Here is a 16,482-nt window from a genome sequence, read left to right as displayed (position 1 = left end):
AACACTGCCACTTTAGAATTGGGACTACATTCTTAAAGCTTCCTTTTCCCAAAACCCTGGAGTAGGATTTTCAAAGAACATAAAAGAGTGGAATCAAATGAACAAACTAATTTAACAGAAAATCAAATTGGATCTGGTAAAAAGCAGGGATGGCCACGTGGTCCAGGTGTTTGCAGGAGAAGCTAATCCTAAGACAAACACTAACCATTAACTAGTCAAGGCCAAGTAGACGAGGTGGAACCGGAAGGGAGTGTCAGGGCACTGTGTGTGCCAGCAGAGTGAGTAGATGAGGATGTGCAGAAGAAAAGGACGGACCCAGAGCAGAGTCCCTGGCCCACGAGGTCTCCTGCCCACCTCCCTGCTGGAATAGGTGCCAGGCCCTACCACCACTCACCCCTTCCACATGCCCACCTCTGCCTTCACACACCCCCAGGCAGCGCAACGCTCCGCTCCTCACCACCAGGCTTAAAAACTGTCAAGGGCACCAGAGCCTCCCACCACAAAGAGTTCCCCTTTCCCCTTTCATAGCAAAAAATGTGCATGTTGGGGTTCCTTTTTTACTGACAAAAGGTCTGAGAATTCCTACATGACATCAGTTGTACTTTTAGTGTCCACAACTGAGAAAACACATAAACAAAAAGCTACTGTGACACTAATATTCACAGTAGCACTATTCACATTAGCCAAAAGACGGAAACAACCCAAATGTTCATCAATAGATGAAATGATAAATAAAACATGGTATATCCATACACTGGAGTATTATCCAGACAGAAAAAAAAGGAATGAAGTAATGACACACACAACAATGTGGATGAACCTTAAAGACACGCTAAAGTAAAAGAAGCCAGACAGAGAATGGCAGATATTGTTATGATTCCATTTATATGAAATATCCAGAATAGGTAAATCCAGAGGGAAAAAAAACAGATTAATAACAAAGACTGGGAGGAAGTAGCAGGAGGGGGTGACTGTTAATGGGTCCAGGGTATCCGTTTGGGATGATGAAAATGTTCTAGAACTAGACGGTGGTGATGGTTGTACAACACTGTGAAAGTACTAAATGCCACTGAATTGTAAATTTTAAAATGACTGAAATGGTAGATTCGATTTTATGTTATGTGTATTTTATCACAATAAAAAAGTACTATAAATCAATAAAAAAATTATCTTACTAATCTCTAAAAATATAACTTGGAAAACAGGAGCTACGAACACTGACAAACAAAACCACACATACATATTTGAACATTATCCCTAAACAATGCTAGGTGTGAGCATAGATTCTCAGAATTCCTACACAACTGTAGCTAATAATGACAATAATGGTGAATATTTATTAAACTAGGCACTGCTCTAAATACTCACATTTAATGCTGTGAGATAATTAGCCCCATTTTACACAAGGGAAAACAGGCACAGAAAGGGTAAGTAACCAGTCCACGAATGAAGAGCCAGCAGGTGGCAGAACCTCGGAATTTGAATCTGAAGACAATCTGTTGAGAATGTATGTTCTAAGTCACAGCTCCATGGCCTCACAATGCATACCCTCCTCCTTTGGGCCTAGTCCATTCTCTCTTTCACTATCTTTCTTCCCCAAACATCATGCCACTCAGAGAACCACCTGCTCAGCCTTTGCATGTGCAATACTCCACCTGGAGCACCTATCTCAAGTGCTGCTGTCATGCATCTGAGGTCAGCGTTGCCTTCGCTCCTCTTGAAGGTTATGCTGGGATGGAAGGAAGGGGGAAAGGGACCTCCAGGGTTCTTCATAATCCGCCTTACCTGTTCTTACAACTTGCATCGGTGCCTGCAAACACTGACTGAGAGCCCATTTTAGCCTCAGAACAAGAACAAAAAACTACTCAGCAAAACCAAAGGTGCCTTGTCTGCTGGAGAACATGGAACGCAAACCTATGAGCCACAAGACTGGACCACTTTGTTGGGCCAGCCCAACTTTTTCAACCACTGACGATGTAATGTGAATGGCTTCCCCGGAACACCCAACCCCGGTATACCATACTGCTGCTTGTTATTATCTTGTGACCCGCTGCTCCAGGCATGTAAGCTACCCTGACCTAGCCATTAATTGACTCACTCATTACTCACTCCCAGGGATTTTTCTTCCTACCACCATTCTTGCACATACAGTAAATCATGGCTGGAAAAGATACCAAGTGAAATCAAAGGGCAATACAGACATTTGCATATTGTTTTTAAAACAGTTCATTTCACTTCTGAGGACTAAAAAAGTCCTAGGGTGGACGGGTGGTTCAGTTGGTTAGAGCATGAGCTCTGGGCAACAGGGCTGCCAGGTCGATTCCCACATGGGCCAGTGAGCTGCACCCTCCACAACTAGAAGGAAGTCAATGAGCTGCCGCTTAGCTCCCGGTAGCCAGATGGCTCAGCTGGTTGGTGCACAGGCTCTCAACTACAAGGTTGCCGGTTCGACTCCTCGACTCCCCGACTCCCGCAAGGGATGGCGGGCTGTGTCCCCTGCAACTAAGATTGAACACGGCACCTTGAGCTGAGCTGCCGCTGAGCTCCCGGATGGCTCAGTTGGTTGGAGCGCGTCCTCTCAACCACAAGGTTGCCGGTTCGACTCCCTCAAGAGATGGTGGGCTGCGCCCCCTGCAACTAACAACGGCAACTGGACCTGGAGCTGAGCTGCGCCCTCCACAACTAAGACTGAAAGGACAACAACTTGAAGCTGAACGGCACCCTTCACAACTAAGATTGAAAGGACAACAACTTGACTTGGAAAAATGTCCTGGAAGTACACACTGTTCCCCAATAAAGTCCTGTTCCCCTTCCCCTATAAAATCTTAAAAAAAACAAAAACAAACAAAAAGCTCCTATATAATTTCAAAGGCAGAAATATCCCTAAAATTGAAATAACTTCAAATCATAGCACAACTAAAATTTCAAAACTTCTATAACAGGGTCACTCCTCAGTGCTCACACCTCTCATCAGGGAGGGGCCCCAGCAGGACAGGCGCCAGCCTAACAAAGGGTCACTACTGCAGTCCCAACCCCAGTGATTTCTGAGAAAAGGTCGGGGGCCTTTGTTTTAGGTTTACATTTAAATTTCAACAGCAAAGTAACACATTTAGTATCTGGGTTATTTCTGTTCAGCTTACCACAATGCTCAAGTTCAGGGAAGAAACACCGAAAATGAAATGGAAAGGTTATGAAACGAAATGCTAACTGAACACGCTGTGTGTTACCAGGACAAAGGGAGGGGTGCCATGCTTACTCCAAAGCTTTAGCTCTCTAGACTAGCAGGAAGAGGGTCACTGGCTCTCTTACCATGCAAAAGGTCCACAGCTGGGCCCTGCAAAACCAAAACAGCACCCAGCATACTGTAAGAACTGAGTTAATATTTATAATATTTACCAACTGTAGCAAAGTAATACAAGGGTCTTAATTTACTCAAACTAGAAAGCTACACAACCTTTAAATTGAGATGTTCTGCCATCAACCATTTTCCACAAATGACAACTTTAGGCCAACCTGAGTTACTAAAAATTTGTATGTAAATTTTTGCTTTCTTAACCACACTTTAAAAATATAAGAGACCCACGTTACTTAAAGAAGCTCAAGGGACAATTTTTTTGTAAAATACTGTTTTTTCCCCCAAGGAAAACAAACCTCTAAAACCTCTATACATCTCCGGTACACTGAGATTTCTTAAAGGGATCACTTTGTGCAAAGGTGAAAACCACACAAAAAGTGAATCATCTTGTCTTCTATTCTCTGGTCTTTGCTGCACAGACCCAGACCCAGACCCAAGCTCCAGGCTCATTTAAGTGTAGAAATGTAGGCCATACAAGAAAGAAAGAAAATAATTTTTAGATGTAAGAGGCAACAGGTTAAAATGGCATGGAACAGTACGTGGTACTTACTGCTGGTTCAACTTGACTTCGATCTGCAATATCTATGTGGACAATTTCAACCGTTTTCCATGTGTTCGGATCTAAACCGTGTACCTGTAAGTGACAGAGAAACAAAACAAAGTAAACTGTAGACTATTCTTGCTAGGCAAAACTATTACACTTACATAAATATAATGTTTACCTTGAGTTTGTCAGAGTACATTATGAGGAATAAAAAATCCAAATTGCTATTTCATTAAATTAGTTGTCTAAAGCCTAGAACGATCTAGAAATCTTTTGTTACCCCCTGAAGCCCTAAATAACAAGGGGATAGGTGGGGGTGAGGATGCTGCCAAATTAACAGAAATCTGTCACCATTACTTTCTGGTAGTCCTTAGAGATGACTTATTTAACATCATGTATTTGACCCATGTTTAACCCAAATGATACATGACAAAGTCCTTGTAACCTCCAAATTCCAGACAAACATAGAGTGACATTGTAATTAGATTTCAAGAAGCTGCACTGCATGGTCTTAAACATCTCCTGAATCTGATTATCCTAAAGCTATTCAGTTTCAGTACAATGTCAACTCCTCTATACTTCATGTTGTTCAATCATTTATTTCTGAAACTCCATCTATGAACCAATTAAGAATTGTTTAAAAACTGCCAGTTATACCCATTTGAAGCTGAAAACAGTAGATTAAATCATACACAGACTAAAGGATACTAAATCATCTCAATTACTTTAAACTTTAGAGTTACTATGGAAAAACAACATGAAATAGCAAACGATCACCTGGAAGAAAAACTCAAGTCAAAATACTATAAATTATAATACGAAAGTTCTACTAATTGGCACCAATAACATAAAAGCATAGTAAAAACAGAATCGACCACAATTACCATTAACTTACTCTCCCTATTTAACAGTGTGTCATAAGGTTGGAACAGTAGTTCTCAAATGTACACCAGAAAGACTGCTGGGCCCCATCCCCAGAGGTTCTAATTCAGTAGGTATGGGATGGGGCCTGAGAATTTGCATTTCTAACAAGTTCACAGACGTGGCTGCTGGTCCAAGGACCGTATTTCTGAGAACCACTGGGCCAAGGGCATCAACCTATATACTAGATGCCCTCCCAAGTTCCCTGACAAGCTTACCAAAAGTTAATGAATACAATGAGTCCTGATTTTCTTGCAATTTATTTTAGGGATAAATGTGCACCAACTTGTAAATCAGGAGCCTGTCAACATTTTTGTAAATTATTCAAAGTACCACTCTTTCCTGCCTTTTGGCCACTTCTCTGACATCAACCCATATCCCAACTAAGTGGAATAGAGGTGAAAATTAAAGCAACCAGTTTTGCTATGGAGAGCAGCTCTGGCAAATACACAGAGATGAAAAGATGAAAGAAATCTAAAATTTAATGACTAAAATTGGTTTGGGGAATTTTGTTAATCTGTGCTGTCCCTGTCCCAGAGAAAGAGTGGCTGATTTAAAAAAAAAAGCAACCTCACCAAAGTCTGCACACCAAGGCAAGAGGACTAACTGGGAAAGCCCATTTGCTTCTGGTTGGTCGCCTGCTTCTCTGCAATCTGACACACCGTGGGGTGGCCAGGTGCTAGTCTAATGCAGGTGGCATCACTTTGGTGATGACAAAATGGACTACGGTATTCTCATTTCCAGGCGCTTCTGCACTGAGAGCCCAGAGGTGAAACTTACATTTTCTAATGTTCCCAAGTCTGGTTTGTGCCATGTTTCAATTTTAATGAAGAAATCATCTTTCATATATTCATTCTGCAGAAAACACAACAGCAAAATGACAGTGATCTTTCACCGGTTCTTTAGGGTTCATGTCTGCAGGAACCTTCCCCAGCATAAGCATCCATGTTTTGACTCTACAAACCTGATCCTCAGGTGACATAGAATCATTAGCTACCTATTTTTATAGACTTGTCAAGCAGCCCAAATGCTGCCTGCTTTTAAATAATTTACACAACCCTACTTGTCATGCAGTATACAGGGCCAATATTAAAGAAGCTGTGAGGTTTGGTGAGAAATCTGACATTCAAAGGAAGTAGCAGAAGCAAAATTAAGTCAACAGGGAGATTTTGAGACAGGCTAGAACGAGCGATTAACACTGGGAACATGAGGTGGGAGTGTGGGCTGCTGGAAAGAGCAGAGAAGGAGCCATGCAGCAGCGGTCAGTTTTAATAAAAAAGCAAGGAACACCCGAAAATAATTACTATGTAAAGCACAGTTTAAAGACGAAGAGTATGTGACACAAAAAGTGTTTTACTCACCGTTACAACTGAGATGCAATGGACAGGTAGGCAATAAAAGGGGGGGAAATTTCAGAATATTAATTGAAGTCAAAACAATCTGTCACAATATTTAATATCACAAAGATTAAACTACCTGAAAACAGAACATTAGTTTGTTTGCAAAAGAATTTTTACACAAGTCATACTGTAAGATACGTTAAGATTATGGACTCAGTAGTCTAATTTTAAAATAATGGCAAAAGGAATAATGTCACAAAAGCAAAAACATCACTTATAATTTAACAAACAGAAAACTGTTTCCAAAGTCTGCCACATTCCTCTACTATGTTGAAACTATCCCAGAAGACACTCCTGAGTGTGGATGGCCTTTCTTTAAGGCATACCTTAGAGATATTGCAGGTTCAGTTCCACACCACCCTAATAAAGCGAATATCACAATAAAGCGAGTCGTAATCTTTGCAGGTGGAGGGTCTTGCCTTCAATTTGTAAAAAACGCAGTATGAAGTGCAATAAAGCTAAGCGCAGGAAAATGAGATGTGCCTGTATTCCTTTCATTTGCTCACCCCTACCACCTGTGCAGTCAGCAAGACGTCCACAGGACTGTCATCTGGAAATGAACCCATGCCCCTCACAAAAGTGCCGGGGGAAGAACCCAATACAGCCTCTCCTGTGCTGCACGTGCGTACAGTGACTTCCCGAGAACCCACCGCAGGCCCTGCATGGTGTCACCCTTGTCAGGCACAGGGAGGCCCTCCCCTCATTCAGGGGGGGCTGGCTGCTGGGAACGAGGCTTACTTGTTCTACAGTAGGGGTACGCATTCCAGGCTTTCTCGTGAAACACCAAGGAGCCCTCGGGAGCAATCATCCTCACAAATGCAGGAACTTTGCTGTGAGGAGAGAAAGATTGGATATATTTTCAATAGCACCCCCACGTGTTGGCTGGCATCTATCAGACTGCTGCAAAGAGCACTGCGGCCAAAGGTGACTATGTTCTAAGTTCATGAACTCATGTCCAAGGCTGTTAGCAACAGTTTTTTCATTCCCAAAGTGATCAAGTGGAAAATGAATGTAATGCGAAAACAAAAAAAAATGATTAAAAATATGTTTAACCATATACAGCATTTTAAAAAAAAACACAGAAGCAATTCTTTGTTATGGGCCCCAGATCTGCTTCCCTAATATGAAATCTAAGACTTAACTGAAGCTATTCAACCTGCACATAATACAACAGTGTCATGTATAATAGACTACACTACACTGTTTCTTAATGCAAAAAAAAAAAAAAGAAGCCTCAGTATAAGGGAGTATCCCTATATAAAAGTCTTTTAACATATTTTACAAAATAAACCTAAAGAAAAATGACAAAGTGAAGGACTCATATAGAAATGCGATATCAAAACATATTCAAGTATAAAACGTTAAGTTTGGAAGATGAATGTCACTTGCTGCTTAAGTATGGTCAGAGAAGGGTTAAATATATAATTAATACCTGATGAGCTTGTGCAAATTCTAAGATAATCAGGAAAGATCCCAATAGATAAAATGGGCAAAAGATACCACAGACACATTACAAATAGAAAACAATCAGTTAACGAACAAATGGATAAATCAGTTTCACCAGTCTTCAAAGAAATGCAAATGAAATGACCATTTTTGATGACTGTTTCATTATGTAAAAGTAGTTTTACATGCCCAGGATTTTCACATATTGGATTCAAATTCCCACATCACCACTTGGAAGATGTGTGACCCTGGGCATATTACTTGGCTCTCTGAACTCCTCATGTGTTGAATGGAGTTCACATTACCTACCTACTCTGCAGGCTTATTGAGGGTTCAACCAGATAGTATCTGTAATGTGTTTAGCACATTGCACAGTTCAATAAATGGTAGTTACTGCTTTTTAATTATAAGCTGACATAGAGCTGGATACTTTCACGTCTTTCTTCATTTAAATCGCCTAGTAACACTGTGAGGTAAGCATTATTATTTCATATAATCAGCATTTAAGTGACTCAATAACTGTATGCCAAAACTGTTTAACTACAAGCCTTAATATACATTTTTCCCATATCAGAGCTGCTTCTCTGAGAACTTTCAAGCACAACTTAATTTCCTGAAGTAAGAGAAAGAACAAACTAAGGAAAATTGGGACCTAGAACGGACTTCTGCCCTCGTAAGACTTAGCAGTTGACCAGAGACAAGATGTAAGGAACCCCACACCAGCCAGAGAGCTATGAGGTTACAGAAGTAGTGTGGACAGCCCTCTGGTTGTCTCTTCAGAATGTAAGAGCAGGTATATGATTTGGAGCTTCCACTATTGTGGCAAATTAAATCACTGAAAAACAAAAACTGAAGTACGACTAGTATTACATATGGCAGTACAAGCGCAATTCCAAAGGCATAAAGAGTTTCACATGTGCCTTTACATCCTTAAAAGGTAGTAATGAAGGAGGACTAATTCTTGTGAGCACTCACTCATTCTTTGTAAATGTCAGGGAGATTCATGCAAAAGGGTGTTATCAGAAAAATGAAACCAGCATAACTGAAAATACCATAACATTGGAAGCTAAACAATATCGAGCAATCCAAATTATTTCTTCCATTGCTTAAGAACTAGAACCAAACTCCCTTTAAATGTGGGAGAGATCAAATCAAGGTAGAATGTGATACACGTGGATAATTTGTTTCAAAATACAAGCTACAAAATCACCCATCAATGTTTTAGTTGGTCAACTTAGAAAAAGCTAAGAGAAAAATAGCTGTGTATTAGCTCAGAAACATATTTTAACATTATCCTATTTATTCCTAGGGTGCCCAAAATTCTAAAAACATTAATATTTATCAAAAGTTCTAAAATTTGCTGACCCAAACAGAAGGAAATTGGTAGTCACTAAAGGCCACCAAGAGCCAAATCTATAAGAAAGCTTTAATATGTCTCTGTCTTGCTCTTAAACTGCCTTATTACATCTAATTTCCAGGATGTTTTCCCCACTATGTGAATCCCAACACTTCCTTTTATGTTTTGACTTATTTAAGAACCAAATCTTTGAACCAGTTTTGTTTCCAATTTATTGGCTTTTTGCATTCAACATGGGAACATTATTAACAAAGGCATCTGTCCTCAATGAATCGAAGCAATTGACGAAACTTGGGGAAAATGCATAAATGGAGTAAATAAAACTAAACTTCAATCCTATTTTACAGAAGAGGCATTTTCTCTAATGGCAACTTTAATATATTCCTAACAAGGCAGTTCAAGTGTGCCACATATATATATATATATATATATATATATATATATATATATATATATATATATATATATATATATTTTTTTTTTTTTTTTTACATACATATATATGAGCATATACACACACACACTATTTTTCCACCTCGGTGTCACTTAGGAAGACCCTTTAGTATCTGTTTTGGAAACTTAGAGTCTCAGAAAAGGGACAAATATTAAATGAACAAAATCGAGCTAGGCCTTCAAAAACAAACAAGGACATTCCTCTTCTTGTTCTCTCAAACTATTGTTTTTTCCCCCTTCTTCCGCCTCCTCCCCCCACTCCGGTTCAAGCCATTGTCTCTCAGTCTAGTTGTGTAGGACACAGCTCCCTGGCCCATGCTGGAATTATGAGCCTTGTTGAGGCAGTTGGTCACGGGGGTGTCAAGTCGGCCTCGCAAAGCAGCTCCTGGCAGGTCTCGCCAGCTGCCGGTCGCTCACGACGGCTGCCCGCCACTCATGGCAGCACACAGCACCTCACGCTGGCTGCTGGCCACTCCCGGCGGCACACTGTAGCCAACAGCAGCAGTCAGCAGGCCGCGGCAGTACACAGTAGCCCGCAGCAGCCCACGTCGACCTCCAGCTGCTCATGGCAGCCGAGCTCCGGGAAGAGCTGTTGTTCACAATCTTAGCTGTAGAGGGCGCAGCTCACTGGCCCATGTGGGACTCGAACTGGTGCTTCAACCACCTGAGCCACCCGGCCGGCCCTTTCTCTCAAACTATTCATGAAATGTTCTCTAATGGTAAACCAACACATGACAGTGCGCACCTCAAGATAAACATACCTAGATTTCAGCTGTTTAAGAGTTAGCCATAGCATAATACCCAAGAGCACAAAGGCTCTTTGCCAATACAGAGCCTTTCCCCCACCTGAAGGTTATTTAAGAATATTTAATCAAGGGAAAATTCAATCAAAGTGTTTTATCAATTGTGTTGAAAGGAGACAGTATGAAAATCTAACCTCAATACTGTTGAATGGTTGTGAACCTGTCTGTTTTGTGGTAAGGTAACTTTGTCACAGTGATACAGGAAAACAAACGGCTTATATGGCTTAAAAGATACATACCCTGCTTCCCCGAAAATAAGACCTAGCTGGACAATCAGCTCTAATGCGTCTTTTGGAGCAAAAATTAATATAAGACCCGGTATTGTATTACATTATACTCTACTACATTATATTATACCCGGTCTTACAGTAAAATAAGACCAGGTCTTACATTAATTTTTGCTCCAAAAGACACATTGGGCTGATTGTCCAGCTAGGTCTTATTTTCGGGGAAACACGGTAATAAAAGACCATAATGTACACTGAACTTCTCCTATATAGAAGTATTCCTTTAAAAAAAAAAAAAAATTATGTTCCTAAGATAAATAATACCTTGGTAAATGATTTCAAACTGTACTTTTCCCATGAAATTTTTGTATCTATTTATAAACAAGTGAGTTAAACTGTCCAAAGTTCCACTTTTCCATCCTTCTCCATAGTACTGTGGATAAATATCAAAATGCAGAAAAACAGAGAAGAAATTGAAGATCAAATAAATCTGCCATAAGTAAAGCAAGTAAACTTTCATTTTATAATCAACTGAAATAGACCTTAAATCTAACTGGGCACCTCATTCATTCATTCATTCATTCAAGTACTTATCGCGTGCCCAATGTACCAGGGGATGTGTAAATAAGTGTGCAAACAATCTCTACCCAGAGCTCACCTTCCAGCGAGGGATGCAGAAAACAGACTGGAAAACAACAAAAGGCAAAGAATGACCTGTCCTGAAAGGCATGGAGTTAAGGAACAGGGCCCTGGCAGTGAGTACCTGGGGCAAAGGTGCTCAGGAAGGCCACCCTGAGGAAGTGACATTACAGTCGTGACCTGAGGATAAGGAGGGCCAACCACATGCAGAGATGGGGCAAAGGTCCTAAAAGAGCAAAAGACTTCACCTGCTTGGGCCACTCTGAGGCCTCCAGCGTAGCTAGACCATAGTGAACCAGGAACAGAGACACAAGCTGAGGATGGTGAGGTGGGCAGGGGGCACACAGATCCAGGGCTCATCTTACAGGCCAAAACTTGTATTTTATTCATTGTATAGTGGGAAGTTACTGAGGGCTTTAAGAAGGGGGATGACACAGCCTGATTTAAGATCATTCTGGCTTTGTGTGGAAAATTAATGGGAGTGGGCAAGGATAGATGGTGGCAAAAATTAACTCAAAATGTATTCAAGATCTAAACATGGATTCAAGATCTAAACATAAGAGCTAAAACTATAAAATTCTTAGAAGAAATGCAGATGTAAATCTTTGTGACCTTGGATTGGGCAATGAAGATATGATGTGAAAAGCATAAATAACAAAAGAAAAAAAATAGGTACATTGGACTTCATCAAAATTATAAACTTTTTAAGTTTCAAACAACACTACCAAGAAAGTGAAATGACAGCTCACAGAATGTGCAAAAAAATTTGCAAATCATGTATCTCATAGGAACCAGATCTAGCATATATAAAGAACTCTTACAACAAAAAGATAACCCAATTAAAATCAGGTAAAAGATTGGAACAGACATTTCTCAAAAGATCTATAAATCACCCATAAGCATGTGAAAAGATGTTCAATACCATTAATCAGCAGGGAAATGTAAATCAAAACCACAGTAAGATACCACTTCATGCCTCTTAGGATGGCTACTACAAATAAATGAATAAACAAACAAATAAACACCTGAAGAAAACAAGTACTGGCAAGGATGTAAAGCCTTCATACCCTGTTGGTGAGCGAGTGAAATGGTGCAGTCACTTTGGAAAACAGTCTGGCAGTTCTTCAAATATGAGCTAGCATATGCCCCAGCAATTCTGACTGTAGGTACTACATACAGAGGGTGACAAAAAAATGTATAAACATTTTAAGAAAGGAAAACTGTATTAGAATTGTAATACCCAATATATACTGATAACAAATGATGAACACAAGTCACATCTGACTTCTGCAATGACAAGAGGTGCTCAAAGTGGTTACCATCAGCATCCAGACACTTCTGATTATGGCGAACTACTGCTTGAGCAACGCTGACCAAAGTGTCCACTAGTATCGCTGCACATGCCATTTCAATGTCTTCCCAAAGTACCACCAGTGTAGCTGGTTTTCTACGGTACACCACAACCTTTAAGGTCCCCCACAGGGAGAAGTCAAGGGGTGTCAAGTCAGGAGAATGTGGGGGAAACTCAACTGCACCTATTCGTCTTATCCATTGTCCTGGCAAATTCTCATCGAGGTTAAGCTCTCACATCTCGGTGGAAGTGCAACGACAACCGTGCTTCCGCCATTTTCTTTGACCTGTCCTGCCTGTCGCATGGTGACGCTAGCATTCAATTGATTAACGCCATCTTTTGAGTAAACATCATACTACACATTGCTACGGTAATTCAATTCAACTTCTAAAAGTAACATATAGATAGTATCTCTTAAAATGTGTATACACTTTTTTGGCACCCCCTGGCATATAAAACCAAGAGAAATGAAAACATACACACAGAAACTTGTACAAAAATGTTCATAGCAACACTATAATAACCATAAGAATGGATGGCAAGAGATCAGTGTGTAGGCAACTGGAGATGTTCAGGAAAGAGATAATGGTAACTTGCTTTAATGTAACGGCTATGGAGATGGAAGAAAGAAGAAATGGAAAGATAAGGGGGAAATTATGATTTAAAATTCCGATTTGTGGGGGAAAAAATAAAACCACCAGATACAAATCGTCGAACATCCAGGAGATATAATAGTATGCAAAATTTTGGAAAATTATAACAAAAAGAAAAAAGTATTTTTCACATGACAAAAAGGAGAATATCAATGAGAAATTCAGTTGACCATTGAACAATGCAGGGGGTTGAGGGCACTGACCCCCCCCCCCAGTCAAGAATTCACATATAAATGGACTCCCCAACACTTAACTATAGTCATCCCTCAGTATCCACAGGGAATTGGTTCCAGGACCCTGGAGATACCAAAATCCATGGTGCTCAACTCCCTAATATAAAATGCCATAAATAGTGCATACAGTAGGCCCTCTACATCCGCAGAATCCCAACGGAGAATAGAAAGTACTATTTTCCATCTGAGGTCAGTTAAATCCATGGATGCAAAATCTGGGGATACGGAGGGCTGACTGTGTATTTACTGAAAAAAATCCACATATAAGTGGACCTGTGCAGTTCAAACCCATGTTATGTTGTTCAAGGGTCACTGTATACCATAAAGAGGAAACAGTGTATTTTAGTAATATAGCTGATATTCTTCTAGAATGGGATCATTCTTGATTTAGAAAACTTTCAACTGAGCAAAAGTTAAGATTCAGAACTACATATATACAAAGAAAAAATTATGTATTGATGGCTAATTCTCAATTCAAGAATAAATTACTATATTAGGCAATTTATTAATTTCTTACTTTAATTTAGAGATGCTCTGAATGTAAATCATTTATAATCTTTGCATTCTCAGGTGATTTAAACTTCTCATTTCTAAATGTGAACATAACTATTTCCTGGCAGATGATTCTTTTTGCTTATAAAAATGAGCTATTAACTTGAACCACATGAAACTTTAAAATGATTTTCAATAAAACCTCTGCTGTTTTCACCTTTGGGGAACAAGACCATTCTAGAGTTGGCAAAGCTTTATGAATTCTAGATCACCCAGGGCTGACTGAAGATGGGAAAGGCATAATTACTTATGAGGAATAAAAAGAGTAAACCTTATTTTCCCCAAGAAGGGAGAGAAAGCAAACAACAAAACGTCTAGTCAGCGTGTTCCTATGATGTCTCAGGAGAGCTCCAAGTTTTTCTCTGAAATACCATCTCAAAGGTTGCCACACATTTCCTTGCCTCGCTTACAAATTCTTTGCCCAATAAATTCTCTCCTCCCTCCCCACCATCCGCCATTAAGTGCATGTTAAACAACTTAAGGAAATATACTCAAACTTTATGGTAAATTGGGTACAAGACAAATATGTACACATATGGCAATACACGACTAGGGCAAAATGACTAGAGTCACAACTAGTGAGGGAGTTTAGGGAAGAATGTAAGTAGTCAAGGAATGCCTGTGCACAAGACAGATCTGAGCTGTGCTCAGGAAGCGGAGCAAGTTATGAGGGACCCAAAATCAGAAGAAAAGAGCCTAAGGGGCTGAACAGGTCACTTCTGGAAGACAACGAAGAGACTTACTTAGAGGCAAAGGTTTTTACTCTATACAGTTATTACAACTGGGGATACGTGGATAATCATGAATACCTTGCTGAGTTTAACCTTATTTTGGAAGAAAACTTGAGACTTTAAAGACTTATAAGAAAATGGGACATGATGAAACAGAATTTCTCTATAAACTCCTTTGCAGTTCACTTCAGGAAATGGAAAATATTCTAACCCTCCCACCGGGCTCAGCAGTAGAGCAAAGTGATAAAGAGGGCAAGTTCTGGAGTCACGACGCCTGCCTGGGTTCACAGCCCACCTCTGCTACCAAACAGCAGTGACACAGGGGCTACTTACTTCAACTTTTCTGGACCTTAGTTTCCTCACTAGAAAAGGTTGCCATGGCGAATGAATGAGCTCCCACCTAGAACACTTAGTGACCAGCACACCCTAAAACACGCAAGTACTAGACTCTATGCTTAGAATTACCATGGGTGACTCCTCACTAGTGCAAGTGATTAAAAGATATGTATGGAAACAATCTCATCCCCTAAGAATATTATCTGAAATTGAAAGAAACCAGACATTTGAAATGTTCCTTGAGATGGTTACTAAATTTTAGATTTTTTAATACCCTGCCAAGATTGTTCTTCAATCTCCTGGTTGAGATTAAGTGTGTATCTTACCAACAAGTGTTTCTGCTGAAATGGGAAGGCATCCTGGCCAGGGAATCCAGAGACCTTGATTACAGTGGGTAAAGCGGAGCCCAGAACTCCCAGTATCTCAAATGTAAAAGGAGGTGTTGGTGGTCTTAGCCAATCACCTTAGCCATCCAAGTTCACCAAATCTGCAACTCCACTGACGCCATACAGTGCACAGAGCACTACAGATTACCCAGTCGAATTAAGTACAAGAAAAGGAAACATATTACTGGACACGTATTTAGCTTCCTTAGTCAGAGAGCTCTAAAACTCTCTAGGATTATGGGTATGTCTTCAGCATGCTGTACTGATGTCCTTGCAGGATACTGAAGGCTGCAATGCCAGCACTGTGACGTCACAGCCGTCTTTCCTATAGTACAGTGAAGGTCTCAGAAATTACTACTAAATGATTCTTTGCCCTTCCATAATATAGTTATCCTGTGGCTACCTGCCTTCAGTATGACACTGATGATTCTGAGTGTGGAAATCCGATGGCCCTTGCCCCATGAGCATTCCCCCCCCCCCCGCCCCAGACTACAGGGTCCCTGTTTTATCTTTATTAACAGACAAGTTTTCAGCTGTTTTTCATTACTGCCAGAGTGGCTATTATCTGCCATACTGCCTGAGATACATTACTGTCCCCTTCTTTCCTTTTTTCCTTTCCTACCTCATGCCTCTCCATGCTTCTATCCACCAAGCTGCCATCTTTGTGTAACTAGGCAAGTCTCCTACCGGCATCAATAGCCCTCATCATCCAGTTAGACCCCCTCCCTCCCTTTGCAGGGGAAACCTGTGTTCATCGGCTTCAGTGCTTGGTGTCAGGCACTTGGGACTGTCTACTACTTGTGACCAAAAGAGCACGGGATTAGAAATCAGAGAATGCATGTCTCCGTCACCACTCTACCAGTTATTAGCTGTGTGAGTTTGGGTAAATATGTACTTTAGTGTCTTCTTACATACAATGTATATATTGCCTATTTCTCAAGACTGCAATGAGGTATAAATGAATACATAAAAGGGTGAAACCAAACAGTACCATGGAATGATTTCAGCTCCTTCTAGGAATGAAGAAGCTGTTCCTGAAGGCTGGTGTGCTGGGAGGCTAGCCTCCAGAGAGCAAAGCTTTTCCTTTCTTTAATC

At 40.4% G+C, this 16,482-nt stretch overlaps 1 protein-coding gene across 2 annotated transcripts in view; it reads right to left on the bottom strand.

The window, feature by feature from the left end:
- Window positions 1–16,482, bottom strand: part of PITPNB (phosphatidylinositol transfer protein beta) — a 63,380-nt gene that overhangs the window by 36,176 nt on the left and 10,722 nt on the right. For both annotated transcript variants that reach the window (XM_019756396.3, XM_019756395.3), the window contains exons 4-7: window positions 6,959–7,050; window positions 6,182–6,189; window positions 5,601–5,675; window positions 3,906–3,989 (exon numbers count right to left, since the gene is read on the bottom strand). In XM_019756396.3, the coding sequence (XP_019611955.1) occupies window positions 3,906–3,989; window positions 5,601–5,675; window positions 6,182–6,189; window positions 6,959–7,050 (259 nt within the window). The remainder of the gene's footprint in view (window positions 1–3,905; window positions 3,990–5,600; window positions 5,676–6,181; window positions 6,190–6,958; window positions 7,051–16,482) is intronic.

The sequence above is a fragment of the Rhinolophus sinicus genome, chromosome 9 (genome assembly GCF_057876585.1).
Source record: "Rhinolophus sinicus isolate RSI-liver-muscle chromosome 9, RSI-T2T, whole genome shotgun sequence".
NCBI lineage: Eukaryota > Metazoa > Chordata > Mammalia > Chiroptera > Rhinolophidae > Rhinolophus > Rhinolophus sinicus.
Note: the sequence above shows the minus strand (reverse complement) of the source record. Positions and strands in the feature narration are given on the sequence as shown.